Source organism: Patella vulgata, chromosome 4, assembly GCF_932274485.2.
Source record: "Patella vulgata chromosome 4, xgPatVulg1.2, whole genome shotgun sequence".
NCBI lineage: Eukaryota > Metazoa > Mollusca > Gastropoda > Patellidae > Patella > Patella vulgata.
In genome coordinates, this window is record NC_065882.2 from 66458305 (window position 1) to 66475350 (window position 17046).

The following is a 17046-nucleotide window of genomic DNA, read 5'->3' on the forward strand; positions in this document are numbered from 1 at the left end:
TGTCAACATGTTCATAGTTTAAAAGCACGTTTAAAAAGTTCGGTTTTAAGATTTTTTTTTAAAAACAGCAACATTAGTAGAGTCTTTGAATCTAGGAAAAAAAGTCACAGGTAAAAAAGTCACACTGAAAAAACACAGTAAAAAAACACAGGTAAAAAAGTCACAACTTATATATATATTGTATTGTAGAGTGAGTATATCTTTGATCTTTTAAGTTATTTGTCTTTGAGTTAATTAGGTTTGGTTAACAGAGTGGTTACTCTACATTACCTTGCTGCAAACACTATACAAACAGATTGGCTCTTTGATCAGTGCTGTGAGTTGATCTGTTGTCTTTGTTAAATGTTAAGCCACTTATTGTGTTTGTTTAATAAAGTGATTAGATCCAATGACATCTACATGCAAATTATATATAAAGCTTCATTACTGTTCAATCAGACCAGCAGAAGAGGATTGAATGTGGTATTTGAAGGCCACATGTGCACAAAACATGCTACTCGTAAAACTAAAATCTGGTGGAAGTGCGTTAAGCGATCGAGTATGTCATGCAGAGGAAGTATTGTGACAGACCTACAGAGAGAAAAAAAACCGAGATCAGAGTTTCTCACAATCACCCTGCAGATGAAATACAGATCTCCTTGACCAAGGTGCGTCTGAGAATGAAACAGCAGGCATCTGACACAAGAGACAAGCCAAGTCAGATATTTGCCCAATTAAAAAAAAAACTTTAAAAACTTTAAATAACAAATTTAAATAAGAAATATGTCAATTCCAACCACTACATAGAATTATGTCTTTAATCATTATTTTTCTGTTGTATAGGTTGTAGCAGATTGTGACACCGACACCCGAGCCATTATGCCCAACCATGAAACCTGCAAACGGATGATGAGAAACCAACGACCCACACCACCAGTTCCAGCTACTCTGAGTGACCTTGGTTCCATTCCTAAAGATTTTTCGACAACTACATAATAATAATAATAATAATAATAATAATATGTCCATTTATATAGCGCAAAATCCACAAATCGTGCTCATAGCGCATACAACTATACAAAAGTCTTTTGGCTCTATGCTTTTTGGTTTTTTTTTTTGTCAATTTCTGTAGTGAGTTTTGAAAAGATGAGTTTTTAATCGAGATTTGAAGATTGATAAAGAAGTCACAAAACGGAGATCAACTGGAAGTGCATTCCATCTTTCAGCGGCAGCAACAGCAAACGCTCTTTGTCCAAAGGTAGCAAGTTTCCACTTTGGTACCACTAGCTGATTGAGATTTTCTGAACGCAACTATCTTTTTGGATTATATCGTTGAATTAATTTGCAGAGGTAATCAGGAGCCTCTCCACTGACACACTGATGTGTTAGACAGAGTATTTTAAATTCTATCCGGGCACTGACTGGTAACCAATGAAGGGTTTGGAGAACTGGGGTTATGTGACAATGATATGGAGATCTTGTGACCATTCTTGCTGTGAAATTTTGGATTCGCTGAAGGCGATTTAGTAGATTTTGCGGTAGGTCGGTGAGAAGACTATTACAATAGTCTAGTCGCGATAGAATTAATGATCGCGCTAGAGCTTACGCTGAATCTTGTGTGAGGAGATGGCGGATGGAACTGATGTTCTTCAGGTGGCAGTAGCATTTTCTACACAGATCATCAACTTGTTTCATAAAGGTCAGACCACTATCCAATAAAACGCCTAAATTTTTTACTACTGATGTTGGCGGAGATTCCATATCTCCCATGTCGAATTTTAAATTTGACAAGTGCGATAATCGAGTTTTGGTGCCAAAAAGGATAACTTCGGTTTTATCTGCATTTAATTTCAAGCGATTTAAATTCATCCAGGTTTTAATTTGTCCGATACTGTGAGCACCTCTGTCTTATCTGATCCAGGAGTAAACGAATCTAAAAGTTGGGTGTCGTCAGCATAAAGATGGTGACAGACAGAATTTTGATTTAGAACATCTCCAAGCTGCATTGTATAATTGTATACATGGTAAGTAAAACAGGTCCTAAAACAGAACCTTGAGGAACACCACACACTAGCGGAACACATTCTGATTTGTCTGAGTTGACAATCACAGATTGATTTCGAGATGACAGATACGATCTAAACCATTCCAAAACAGTGCCATTAATACCAAAGTCTTTCTGAAGACGGAAAAGCAGCTTTTGGTGGTCTATTGTGTCGAACGCTGCCGAAAGATCTAACAATATCAGCAGTGAAACACGTCCCTTATCGACACACATCTTAAGGTCGTTTACAACTTTGTTTAAGGCTGTTTCAGTTCCATGATGAGGTCTATATGCTGACTGAAACTCACAAAACAAGTTGTTTTTTTCAAGATGATCAAATAATCGGGTTTTGACTGCTTTTTCCAGAATCTTGGATAAAAAGGACAGATTGGAAACCGGCCTGTAATTTTTAAGAATATTTGGATCAAGAGATGGTTTCTTAAGTAAAGGTTTTACCACAGCTGATTTGAAGAGTGCTGGAACAGTATCAGTCACAAGGCTCTTATTGATAATGCTGGTGATGGTTGGCAGTAGAATGTCCAGATATGTTAGAAAAATGCTAGTCGGAATTGGATCAAGCTCGCATGATGTTGGTTTTGAGGATTGCACTAGTTTCTGAATTTCATCATCCGTAAAAGGTGTAAAAGCTCCCAGTAAAGTACCGGAATAACTAGGATTGTTAAATGCAAGACTAGAGTAATCGTGTTTATTTATTGACTGCTGGATTGTGACAATCTTATCATGGAAAAAGTTACTGAATTTGGTTGCGAGGGATTCAGTATCATTATCAACCACAGGAAGCTTCCCTTCATCATGCTTGCCCATTAAAGAAAACATAAAAGAGTAAAGGGCTTTAGAATTACCAGTGTTTGACTCGATCTGTTCTTTACAATATTTGGCCTTTGCAGACTTGAGGAGATTATTAACATCATTTCTGCAGCTGACATAGATTTGTCGATGGATCTCTAAACGAGATTTTCGCCAATGTCTCTCTGCTTTCCTTCGCACATTTTTAGCTAGGGAGATGGCCTCAGAATATCATGGCGATCTTGGCTTAATTCTGACACGCTTCGAGACTTTTGGGGCATGTATATCCATCAGGTTGGTCAGTGTTGTAAAGAATAGATCTGCAAGTTGATCCAAGTCTTCGGGGGGATTTTTCAGCAGTTTGGATTCTGTCAGATCTTTACTAAAATCTAACACAGATATTCCTTTGATATTCCTACAGGTGACAAGTTGGGGTGCTTCTACAGGTCTTTCAAAATCAAGAGATAAAAATATCCAGAAATGATCGGACATCTGATTGTCTACCACATCACAAGATTTTACTGTTTTCTCAAAAGAACGAGTTACAATCCAATCAAGAATATGACCACTTTTATGTGTACAACTTTCAACAAGTTGAGTGAGATTATGAATAGATTATAAATTCACCATCTTCTTTACTTCAGGTTTGTCTGGGCAATCAAAATGAACATTAAAGTCTCCAAGGAGAATAAGCTGACCACGTTTAACACAAACAATGCCTAATAACTGGGAAATTCTTGATGAAAGTCAGACACAGAACATGATGGAGATCTATAAACACCTACAAATCTTAGAGTCTGAGACACATGGGTTACTAGAAATTCTACAGATTCAAAAGACGTGAAAACCTCAAGTTGTGATGCAACCACTACAAGTTTAATATAGCTTTTGTAAATGATGACAATGCCACCACCAGTACCATGTAATCTAGGAAAGCTTTTTGAGGAGTAACCATTTGGGGTTAATTCATTCAGTTTTGAGTCATCCCCAGTCTTCTTTAACCATGATTCAGTGATTAACACAATGTCAAGTTTATTTTCAACAATTTCGTCTGATATTGCTAAAGTTTTATTTCTAGCAGATCTTGCATTCCAAAGTGCTAGTTTAATATCAGAGTGTTTAGGGTGTGAAATGAGGTTATAGGGACAAGTGACCTTTTTGACTTGATCATCTTTAACTAAATTGTCAACAACTGAGTTGACCTCAGCAAGTTTTTGTTTTCTAACTCCAGCTCTTTTACCCCTTCTTGTTGGTTTTGAGTTAGAAATACCAATTTGTCGAAAAGTAGTCACTTCAGACTGATCTAGTTTAATGACATCTTTTGTTAATGAGTTTATGTTTAATAGCTCATCTCTACTGTAGTGATTAATCTGGTTGGTGGAAATCATCAGAGCTTGGGTGTCAAATATGAGTTCACTGTAACTTTTCAGAATTATCCAGAAATAAAATATAAATATCATCCGAAATAGCATAGTAATCCATTTGTTTTCATTCACTAAACTAAATCCTGAGTCTGAAAGACTTTGGAAACAGACTAGTCCAAAAATTATATTTGAAACATCTCTTAAAACTTGTAAATATTAGCAAAAACTGAAGAGCCAAAAACTTTGTGTGCTGCCTGTTAAGCGCTCATCAGGATAGCCATTCCTCATCTATGACAACGGAGCCAACAATCCAAATAGAATTCTGGCCTATTCAACCGTCGATTCCCTCAAGCGCCTTGCCCAAGCTGAGACCATCTACATACCCTACTACAAGGAAGACAGCGAGTTCCGACTTGACGGCCTGGCGTTTCTACCCTTAGCTGATGTGCAAGAAGGTTTGGAACATCTCCATTCCATCAAACCTGATGGTCCCCCTGAAGTCGATGACCTCCTCGCCTACTTCGACCGAACCTATGTGAATGGTCCCTGTCGGCAACGTCATGGTCCAGCCGAACCTTCTCCATGAGAAGAATCCCCCCATGTTCCCTCCTGAAGTTTGGAACGTACATGACGCAACCATGAACAGTACCCCCTGTACCAACAACATCTGCGAGGGATGGAACAACAAGTTCTACAATCTTGTCGGCCAACACCATCCATCCATCTGGAGAGTGGTGGAGTGGTTCCAGAAGGAATCAGCCACAGTCCAGACTGTCGTCGCCCAGGATGCCATCGGAAATCCACTTGTCAGGAAGGTCAAGAAGAAGTTTGTAAAGATGCAGACACAACTACGAAAGGTTAAATATGTATGTTATTGTTTATATTGTTATTGAATTTGAGATGTAATAAAAAAAACTGTGACTTTTTTTCCTGTGTTTTTTTTTACCTAGGCAAATTTGTGACTTTTTTACTGACTTTTTTCCTGTGACTTTTTTTCCGCGCACCGAGTCTTTTACATGTCTAGGTAATTCATTCCACACGTTAGCAGAGGCGTAAACAAAAGCCCGTTCACCAGTTTAAATTTGCCCTTATATCATATGTGAACTAAAGGTTTAAAGCTACCTGCACTAACAATACTGTAGGGTCTAATTGAAAGGGTATGTGTGTTGTATATTGTAGTGCGATTTATAATATTACTGACAGATGATTCATAACTATATTGCTCCACGAATGGCAAACAGTCCATAATTTCTGGGTAAAACCCCGGCCACCAACCCTTGCAGGACCCCGGGACCCCGGGACCCCGGGACCCCATTAACGATATGAATTTCTAACTTATTACGAAATGACAAAAGGATTACCAAACCTTTCTTCTTCTAAAAAAAGACTTTGTATACTATTCAAAAAAAGTAGGGGATATTTGATTTTTAAGTGTTATTAAAGTCACCTAATGAAACTGACGAAGAAACAAATGACAAAATGAAATGAAGTTCACATTCATCGATTTATTCCAAATGATCGTTAGACTAAGTAAGGCACAGACTGACCATTATAAGGGTAAAATGATACCCGGGGTCAAACAGCATCACAACCAAGTCAGTAACGGGTAAATCCTCCTCTGTTTGCCAAACAAGCATTGATCCGACGTGGCATACTCCTAATGAGACGTCTAAGGTCATTTTGGTCCAGATTGTCCCATTCCTGTTGCAACGCAGCAGCAAGTTCTTGGACATTGGCAGGACGTTGTTGACGTTGACGTAACCTCTGTCCAAGAATGTCCCAGACATACTCGATGGGGGAGAGGTCGGGACTCAGTGCTGGCCAAGGTAATGTGGTGATGTTCTGTTGTTGGAGGTAACCTGTAACGATCCTGGCCCTGTGACATCTTGCGTTGTCATCCTGGAAGATGAAACGGCGGCCATGACGTCGTGCGAACGGCACAACATGGACTGCCAAGATGTTGTCCCGGTAGTACTGGCCTGTAACACGCCCTGCAACAACATGTAAAGCCGTTCTTCCAGCAACAGTGATGCCTCCCCACACCATAACAGAACCACCCCCAAATCGATCATGTCTGATGACGTTAACGTCTTGGAAGCGCTCGTTTCGACGACGCCACACCCTCCTACGTCTGTTCAAAAAATCAACAGTGAACCTTGACTCATCTGAAAACATCACATTGCTCCAGCGTCGATTATCCCAGTGTTGACGATCCCTACACCAACGACGTCTTGCCTGAATGTGATGATCTCTCAAACAAGGGATCACGCGAGGACGTCGGGCGCGAAGGTGACCCCTATGCAGTCGATTCCGAATCGTCTGGCCACTCACTCTCACACCAGTGTCTGTTTGAAGACGAGCGCTGATCTGATTTGCTGTGATGACACGATTTCTCAAGGCCAAGGTACGGATAAATCGATCCTGGGCTTGAGTTGTCGCCCTTGGTCGACCTGAGCGTGGTCTGTCCTGTACAGATTGTGTATCACGGTATCTGGACCATAGCCTGCTTATGACAGACTGAGAAACATTCATCGTCCGCGCCACAACCGCCTGTGTTGTGCCGATCTGTAGCATGCCAAGGGCACGTAACCTTTCATTTTGGGTAAGCCGACGCATATCAAAATTTGTTTTCTGGTCACTAAAACAATTAAACTGATGTTTCCACCCTGGAATTCAATGCCACAATGACTGTAACATTCAAAGTCAGAGTCGTGCAAATCTTGGGTTGGACCCCCATGATGATCCCAAGCATCACCTGCATTCCATGCGGTAGCTATTGGTGCGTTTGGGCGTCACATGTAACTGGGAATGTTTCTTCTGTTAGGTTATGTAGTGACTTTTTTCGTAGTCATTTGCATATTTTAGTATTATGCCCCCAAAATCAAATATCCCCTACTTTTTTTGAATAGTATATTATAAGTTTGTACAAGTATAGCTTTCAACAGATTCAGGCATAACACCGCTTAAATATTTCTTCAGGTAAAGGGTTTGTTCTATATCATTGACTGTGTTGTTGGTTTATGCGTGCTTTGATCAAACTGAGAAAGATACTGTGTTGGCATAAAATGTGTGTATCCAATTGCTAGAATAGTTTGCTTAGTCCTGTTCTTCGTATTCAACATACATTATGCAAGAGCTAAATCTGATTATTGCAAGTCTTTATTTAGGCTTCAGATGTCATAGAAATTATAAATCAGATCTTTATTTACACAACAAGCACAAAATCAACTCTGTAGACCCACGGATGGCTTGGATTCAGCTTGGATTTAAACGGGATTTCGTTGACTGATTTAATTTTAAATGGCGTCGTGAGCGGAGATTAACCATTACGTTGACGTCATACTCCCGGATCGAGGCTAAATGATAGAGTGTACGAAGCGAGGCCGCTGTTGAGCGATGCCTTAACAAACGACATCTAAACTATTTAAAGTGCAATAAACTAAACACAGATAATGACAAATTATACAATTCCTGGAGACCGTGTGATGACTAATACAGACGGACAGGTCTTCTGTCTTAATAATATCAATAAAAATATTTTTATTTCCCCAATAGGCACGACGCCACTGGTACCTATAGATTTATCATAATTGTATTATAATATTATGTCCTATATTCAATTGATTTAATGCATGCCTAAAATACAAGTAAGAATGAAAATTTACCCTCTCATTCATTTTGTCCAATTGTTATAAAAATCCTAAAAGGTAAAACACAAATTCGGATATGATGACGTAGACACAAGACAGCAGAGATTATGTAGGTGGAGTTAACGCCTGTCAATCAAACGATTGGCCATACTAAGAATCGGTGAAGATGGAATTCAACCCCATTTCTAGTCAAAAATTACACTGGTGATAACTATGTTCAGAATAAAGTAATTTGACTGAAATTTTCAATCTATTCTTCTTTCATCATCTATTTTTGAACTGTTATAGCAAGAATGGCTAACTCCTAATAATGTATCTTTAAATACAAGCCATGGGTGTCTGAAAAAAACTAGCTCTATAAAATGGGAGTCCTTTTTGGTTTGAAAACTTCTGTTCATTGGCATAATGATGGCTAGATACATCAGTATACTTTATTGTTGTCTTCGTTAGTATGTTCATGAATTAATAACCGGAAAGGGGTCCCAGGTTTGATTAAGTTCCTCGGGGTTTACCAACCTGATTTCCCCTTGTCACTGGTGTAGGTCGGAAGGCTCGCAAGAAAAAATGTCCAGTCGCTCGGATGGGCCATAAATTCCCACAAATTGGAATGGAAATGAGAGTAATCCGTAGCCGTAGCTGTCCCAACAAAGTTGTACCTTATATAGCACACTGGGTGATGCATGTCCAAACCATTTCATTTCACATCCTTACTGGTTGCTACACAAATGTCTGCAAAGGGTGTATATTCTGTTTGGACATCTGGCTCGCAGTGTATGGCACCGAAGAATTCTGGGCAAAGTCGCCAAATATTTGTGGCTTGGAATAATACATGCGCACATTATATCAACTAAGCCCCACATGTGACAAAGTGCTCAATAAGTTTCATAACATTTCCTATCTTATAAAATACGAACCATTTTTTAGATGCAGTGAACTTGTTGACCCCAGCTGGTTTGGTAATATATGATATTGGCTTCGTTCTACATAAGCCATTTAATTTTACTTCGCTTTTTACTATATTTCACAAAGTAGGTTATTTAAAAAGGTTTTTTCCTTCAATGTGCCTATTCAGATTTTTTGTTATACATAGCAGATCATGACCCACGCTTGTAGGATACAACGTTTAGGAAATATTCCCCTTTTTATTAAGTTACTACCCTTATTGTTATTTTTTCATTTAGAGTGAATTCTGTATCATTACAGGTCCGGAACTATACAGGTGGTGTGCGTACATTGTGTCATGTCCGCAGGTTTGTGTTGCGTAATTATCTGTGTGTTGTGCGGTCCTCCTGCAAATACTGTTAACTCTAAAATTAAGCAAACTGAGCCGATCTGGAGAAAACAATAATACCAAGTACAATAAAATATTTCCGCATCGACCCCCGCCCCCCATTACCATATACGATTTAATCATTTCGATAATTATTCTCTAGTCAACGTCGAAATTTATTTATTGAACCATAAGAAATATAAATATACCGATTCGATAAATTTTAAATTCCATTTGGGCTTTTACATAAACAAATAAATTACAAATTTGAAGACTGCTTCCTATGATGATTGTAGTAGTTAGTTAGTTAGTCTCCCACCAAGGACTCAGATCTAACTCAGGTAGACTATCGCACGAAACTTCTGGATTTCTGAAAATATAATTACCATTATATAGTAATGGAGTACTGATCACGTTGTACCAGGATTATCAACATGAAAAGTGAAACTTAAAGTTGATAAATCCTGGTTAAAGTTCCTGTTAAAATCTATCATTTGTTGCGATAGGCCAAACTTTCATGTTTGAGTATATTATCGTCAACCCACTGGCACTTGAAGGGATTCTAATTTCTAATATTATCTAGTCAAGTATACTGCAGCAGGGCATGATAATTATATCGCACGCCATTTTATCTAGACTCGGCGAAGACATCTCACAATAGTAGCTACATGTAACACTTCCGCTCCCGCCCCCGCCCCCACTCCCACCCTTTAAAAAAAAAATGCAGACTATATTCAATATATATATAAACTCACAATATCACCAAACTTGTCATTTAATAGATTTATTATTCACAAATCAAACTTGAAGCGATATGAATTGCTGAATACTAACTTCGTTGGGCCGGAAGGCGTGGTGTTTGGTTAACCTCTTAATTTTGATAGGCTATGGCAATTTTAATTTTCTCTAGTAGTCTAGTTCGCACGACTCCTGCCTAAACCTATCCTTTGTACCTCCCTAATACATACAGATGCTAGATAAAATTGTCAGTTTCTTGAAAAATCTGTAGACTGTGTATGCTTTTCGATTCCGCTATTCTAAAAGTTATGTTCTTATCAGTCGTTTATTATATAGACAGTCGTCCTCTTTAGATTTATTTTCGGTTGCCATAGTCAAAATAGTACTTGATCGTGAGAAAATACGCATTATCTATCGACTGGAAATCAATCTTGATGATTTACGCCATATATAAACAATATCAAACTATAAGTTTTTGAGCATTCAAATATATAGCTCACCCGTTTGTTACAATACGGAATGGATTCCTCTGTATTCTATCTAACCCAATTTCTTCACAAATAATTTTAGCCAGAGATATTCGTTTTAGTGATTCAAGCTGATCTGCAAAACGAGTAATATATAATTTTAATTATTAAAATACATAAACACAATGTTATCTAATAAAACAAGCAGTTGCAAGATCCGTCCACATTTTGCAAGAGTTGAAAGAGAACATGATAAAAATGCATACAATGTCGAGTGAACGTTAAACCCCATAAATATTTTTCCTATGGTCAATACGAAACACGTCAGACTGTTTTGAAAATGTCATTATTATTATTATTATTATTATTAGAGTAAAGGAGCTAAATCGCTAATATTTGGGATCTAGAAATTGACACAAATAGTTCGAAACGCATATTAATGTAATATGAATGTATATAAATTGATTTACATTCAATCGTTTCCGTTTTTACTCTAATTTCAAATCAGGCGAAATACGAATGACAATCTCTTGCGTCTTGTTACTCCAGTCTGCACGGGTAGCATTTATTGCGCATGCTCTCATGATAAGAATATAGCGTCATCGTTTGACATGACTTGTGGAATATGTCTAGCCTCGTTCTTCGGGCCCCTTAATACAAATGGCGCTGAAACGCATTCTGGTACACGATTCGTGTACCAATGGTAAAACGCTTATTTTGTCTTAAATATTGGATATCAGAAGCTCATCTTTTCCAGGTAAAATCACATCAACGTTGATTGAAATTGACAGATAATTCGGGTTTTCAATGTCAAAGACTGTGGATGATATTGTGTTAAAGACTTGGCTACTTTAAATTAAATTAAATCATTATCATTGCTATTTCACCTGATTTAAATCCTCGTTTACGATCCTTGGTTTCATGCCAGAAACTATCGCCAAATTTCAGATCTCTAAATTGTTGAGCCAAGATACAAGTGAAGGTTGGACCTAGCTGAGAGCCCCCGAGTGGTGGTTCAGCTAAACCTCCTACAAATACATCAATGTCATCTACACTCCTGTAATAATAACATATGTAATAATAACAAATGCAGCTATCATCCTGTAATAATAACAAATACATCTATCACCCTGTAATAATAACAAATACATCTATGTCATCCTACAAATACATAATATTATATCATTCTACAAATACATAATAATATATCATCCTGCAAATACATAATATTAGATCATTCTACAAATACATAATATTATATCATCCTGCAAATACATAATATTATATCATCTTGTAATAATAACACATACATACCCCTCACCTTTTCATAAATATATTTAGTACATGTATATCATCTATACAGAACCTTTATATCATTTACGATCCTGTATTTATAACAATATCATCCATATAGCACCCAACTCTTGTGTCTGACATCCAGTAGTAGTAACAAATGCACCTATTTCAGGTACACAGACTACATTTACTTTTTATATGATTTTTACTGAAGTACAATCTTAATGTTTAAAAAACAGAACGTAGACAATCCAACGTTACAGCAGAGGTAAATTGGGAACACAGATGGGAAAAATCCCATCTATCACATCGTGAAAGTTTTTTCCAATAATATGTGTTATCGATGACCCTTTCTGTCCAAATTGCAAGTATTTGAGTGTATGTATAAATATAAATATTTACCTGTATATTCCAGCCATAGCAGGTCCCCCTGATCCTAACTGCTTTGAGTAGAATGTCACAACTGGATTTAACTCACAGAGCCTTCTAAAGGTGTTATAAGGAGGTAACCCATGATCCCTTCCTCTTTGTATATTGAATGCAGCTAAATCAAAAGACAGATCATCCACTTCAAACAAATGATCTGTAATTTCTTCTGTGAGGAAACGATCTACCGTTTCATTTGGATTAGATAAGACACTCTTAACCAAAGCTTTCAGCTTTTCAAATACAAATTTAGGGTTGTTAAACAATTTTCGGGAGCGGACCTTTTCGCCATCAATGACTAAGAAATCGGGAATCAAAGAATGACCAAATCTGAAAGCTGCCGTGGCAAAAACACTGGCTATACTGGGATTAATGCTGATGTTATATTTATAGTTTCCGTCTTTCAGTTTGTATTTTCGTAAAGTTCTTTTATTGAATATTTCTGGCAGGAATTCGAGGTAAGTAATTCTCTGGAAACAGAAATAAATGGCATGTAGATTCTAAATAAATATACAGCGCAGTGTTTTCTCGAACGTCCACTCAACACATGTCATGTCAATTCGAGACTAACATGGACAATATTTATGCAATAATTTGCTTGCGTGGAAGACTCTTTAGCAGTGTGTGTGTGTGTGTATGGGTGTGTGTGTGTGGGGGGGGTAATTCAGAGAAAATTGACAAGGTTAGGCAGGTGACCACACTCCTGTCATGTACTAATCCTGGACAGAACACAAAAACACGCGACACAATAACAGACCCGATAATCTAAAGCGTTAGACGCCCCCTCTCCCCGAAAACATTTTTTTTTTTAATTCATATATTATTTTTAATATTTCGGACAATAGTTAAATTTTCTCGGTTTATGTAAAATTTAGATAAAATAGAAAAAGAAAAATGAATATATTGAAAATTTCATTCAAATTACTTTATTCTGAGCCAAGTTATCACTGTTTGTAGTTCTGACAAGATGTGTGTATTGATTGTGTATTATCGTAACCATGGTAATGGTATTTTCGAAGCTTAGTCTCGCTTTCTAATTTTTAAATTAAACTTTACACGACAGAGTTTTAGAAAGAAGTTTAAAGAAAGAGTTCGAATTACATTTTTTAGAAAGAAACCAAAAAAAGAGCCTATCCCCAAATTTACTTTTAGATATATGAAATCTCGTAACTGTGATACGGGAAAACTGCTTAATAGAACGTTTTAAACATGGTTAGACTGTATGTCCTCCCCTCCTTTTAATTTAAAAGGTAAGTATTGAGTTCATAAATTGTTTTATAAAACATGCTCATAGGGAATAGTCGACATTGGTTTTATACTTAACACTGCTGGTGGGTGTATAGGAAAGTGACAAGCCCTCGTTTATTTTTTGTTCCTATAAATACAAATAAACGTTCTTTTGTAAAGTATGGTTACCTGTAAAAGAGCACCAACAATTTTTCTGGTTTCTTGATATAGCCGCTCACCATCCCAATCCGTATTTTCATCCAATTTTTGAACAATAGTATTATGTAACCTTACAAATGTTGTATGTAAAGCAGTCAAACCAGGGAACACATTCACTCGATCATCCCCTTAAAATAGTACACGACAAGAACAACATAGAATAACATTAGACAACCAATAAACACCTTGAACAACATCTCCAAAAAGTAATCGACTCCCACATAACACAATGTCAGATAATAAAATTCAGAACTACCCAAAATAGATATTGAATTCCTAAAATTTAATTAATTTTTTAAAAAATAATTCATATAATATGTTAATTTTGAAAATTAAATAAAATATTTTATGAAAATTAAATAAAATATTTTATGAAAATTAAATACAATATTTTATGAAAATTAAATACAATATTTTATAAAAATTAAATACAATATTTTATGAAAATTAAATACAACATTTTATGAAAATTAAATACATTTTTTGAACTTTTATGAAAATTAAATACATTTTATGAAATTTTATGAAAATTAAATACATTTTATGAAAATTAAATACATTTTATGAAAATTAAATACATTTTATGAAAATTAAATACATTTTATGAAAATTAAAAACATTTTATGAAAATTAAATACATTTTATGAAAATTTTATGAAAATTAAATACAAATAATTTATGAAAATTAAATACAATATTTTATGAAAATTAAATACAATATTTTATGAAAATTAAATACAATATTTTATGAAAATTAAATACAATATTTTATGAAAATTAAATACAATATTTTATGAAAATTAAATACAATATTTTATGAATTTAAAAAAAAAATGCAGAGAAATATGTGTAACTACCTGCAGCAAAACAGAATTTATCTTCCTCGATACAGTCTTTGCTATTTCCTTTTGGTAGTAAATTATTATCAGATACTTCCATACGTCCTGAAATTTTGTACATTTCCTGAAGAGGCATATCAATATAACTTGCACTGAGTAACGACAATAATATTTGTACCATTTGACATTTTTTAAATAATGTTTTTTTACGAATACAAGTATGTATGTGATAAATGTTGATATTTTTTTAATTCGAAAATAATTTCATTTGGTTGGTTATTTGTTTTGCGAGATGGATACTTTACCACATTGTACTTTATTCGTCTGTTACCGTTGTTACGATAGAACAGTCGACAGTTAAAGTAAATTTCGACCTCGTTTGATTGTGATGAAATCGTAATCGTAAACAGCTTACCCCAGCAGAATTCTACTTTATTTGACCTTTATCGGAGAACTGTCGCGCCTCTAACGAAAAGCTTTGACGGATTTTAGAGGAATAACAACTTTTCGATTTCAACGGAATCATCAGTCAGCTGAAAATCGGCCACGTATCTGTTATCGCTATCTACTTCAAAAGTAAGGACATTTCGTTTTTTCCTTTTCGTTGCTTCATATTCTAAATCTTCAAATCTGCGTTTGTCTCTTATCTACCCGAAGCAATTTACGTGAACTATTTATGTTCATTTCATAAATGGGATTCGATAATAATCCCAAAGTGAAAGCAGTCGATGGGAACTCAGAAATAAAAATAAAAGTATTAGCTTAAGTTTCTCACCATTTTCACCCCTTAATCTTTCTTCTGTCTCTTCATCACTGCCATATACACTGGAACCATCAATAAAAGCTGTTATCAGATTCTGTTGTTCTCTTGGATTTTCATCGTCTAAAATATAATAAGAAAATTAAACTACATGTACATACAACTACATACGACCATACAGCACTGATCACATTTCATGCTTACGGGACAATTGTATAATTTGGGATTTCTTAACAGTTCCTGATCAAAATTAAATGAAATTTTCTTAAAATTTGTTGCTGGTGGACGTGTGGTTATAATGGGGTTCATCTGGCTTAACCCTAATCTACACATAACCCCACCTAAATGGATAAAAACGAGGTATTGCTTAGCAATTGATAACATATCGCGGTAGTCAATATGAATTTAATCGATAAAAAGAACAGTTTTTAAATTAACTGTTGTTAGACCCTAATGTTTTAATGATGGTCCGTTTGGAAGCAAGGCAAGTATACTTCGGGCGGCTTCCCAACAGACATAAGGAGATTAGGAGAGCGTGGAGGCTTGAAGCGGCAAATCTTTGCTCTGACTGGCGTCCTATTAGCCGAATCAGCGCCCAATTATCGCATTGCAACTTTATGTTGTTAGTAACTTGGTCAGTCCTGCAGAACATTAGTTTGTCCATGTTTCCGAACTGATGATCCTGTGATAGAAGCCCAGAACAGTTGACGGCTAATAGCTTTGAAGGACATTAGCCGAATGAATGAATACCTATTACCATTATTTACGTTATGTTCAACTGGAGTTAAATAATTAAAATAATCATTCAAACCTATTTTCTCTTCAACTGATCGGGAACGAACAAATTCCATACAATTCCTTTTGAAGAATCTGTCTGGAGGAATCTGAACAATCGGGATGGGGAAACATTGACCTGAGCTGTAAACAATACAGAGAGTTAACGTTCGCCTTATTACCTTGATTTTTATACGCACACTTTTTTATGTGGACGCATTATGCCGACGCCCCTCTCCTTCTGGACGTCCGTCCGTCCGTCCACAATTTGTGTGTGGACACTCTAGGCTACAGGTCACAATTGTTATCCAATTTTGACGAAACGTAAAATATAGGTCTATCTTTCAAAGATCTCGGTCCCCTCCGGTATTGGCATGTATCGGACCATAACTTCGTGGATTGTACGAAAAATCACGTTTTTAGTTTGTGGACACTCTAGAGGTCACAACTTTATTGTCATGTGATTTTGATGAAACTTGAAAATGCATGTTTATAACCAAAAGATCTTGGTTCCTTTCGGTATTCGTGCATATCAGATCGTAACTTCCTGAATTGTGGCCCCTGATTGTACGAAAAATCGCATTGTTAGCTTGTGTTCCCTCTAGAGGTCACAATTATTATCCGATTTAAAAAAAAACACGTCCGCATATATCACCGTTACATCAAAATCTGGGTTGAGGTCCAATTTCGTGAAACTCGGACCAAAACTGTCGGACCATGCAGCTATGATTAATTAATGTACAAGTGGTAGATAATATGATGGACAACATCTTACCAATTGGAAACGTCTGGATGAAGTCCATTTTCCAGTATCTCCTCACAACACGGAGTCTGTGTATCAGCTGAAAATAGAATTGTGTATTTTTGTACAAAAACGGAACACGTTTTGCTGCGTGATCTACAATTCTAGATTAAGATTTGTTCCACCCTCGTGTGTTTGTTATTCAATTTAGTAAACTTGGGCAAGAGAAACTACTGGGCACATGTCTAACTCCATCCCTACAAAGATACATGTGCAAAATATAAACATTATACATGAATACATCTTTTTGAGAAATGCTCATAGGGTAAGTGGGATAAGTGAAATATAGCATCATGTACCATTCTGTAACGACGCCCACCTCTCTAGCTACACGAGCTCCTTAATCATTAGTAGACTAAACACTATAGAAATCGGAAACAAACT

At 36.3% G+C, this 17046-nt stretch overlaps 1 protein-coding gene across 1 annotated transcript; it reads right to left on the minus strand.

Annotated features, from left to right (window-relative positions):
• Positions 1–10348: 10348 nt before the first annotated feature.
• On the minus strand, positions 10349–16663 carry LOC126818015 (peroxidase-like protein 3). The gene is made up of 7 exons (XM_050545190.1): positions 16636–16663; positions 15102–15209; positions 14345–14431; positions 13458–13615; positions 12018–12511; positions 11207–11376; positions 10349–10455 (listed from the first exon to the last, which is right to left on the minus strand). The coding sequence occupies exons 1-7, from the start codon at positions 16661–16663 to the stop codon at positions 10349–10351; spliced, it is 1152 nt and encodes a 383-aa protein (XP_050401147.1).
• Positions 16664–17046: the final 383 nt, after the last annotated feature.

Coding starts and splice junctions, on each gene's coding strand:
- LOC126818015 (XM_050545190.1), bottom strand. CDS start 16,663: ATGGACTTCATCCAGACGTTTCCAATTG. Junction 12,512..13,457: donor TTGTTGGTGCTCTTTTACAG/GTAACCATACTT, acceptor TTCTGTTTCCAG/AGAATTACTTACCTCGAATT. Junction 11,377..12,017: donor GCTATGGCTGGAATATACAG/GTAAATATTTAT, acceptor TTATTATTACAG/GAGTGTAGATGACATTGATG.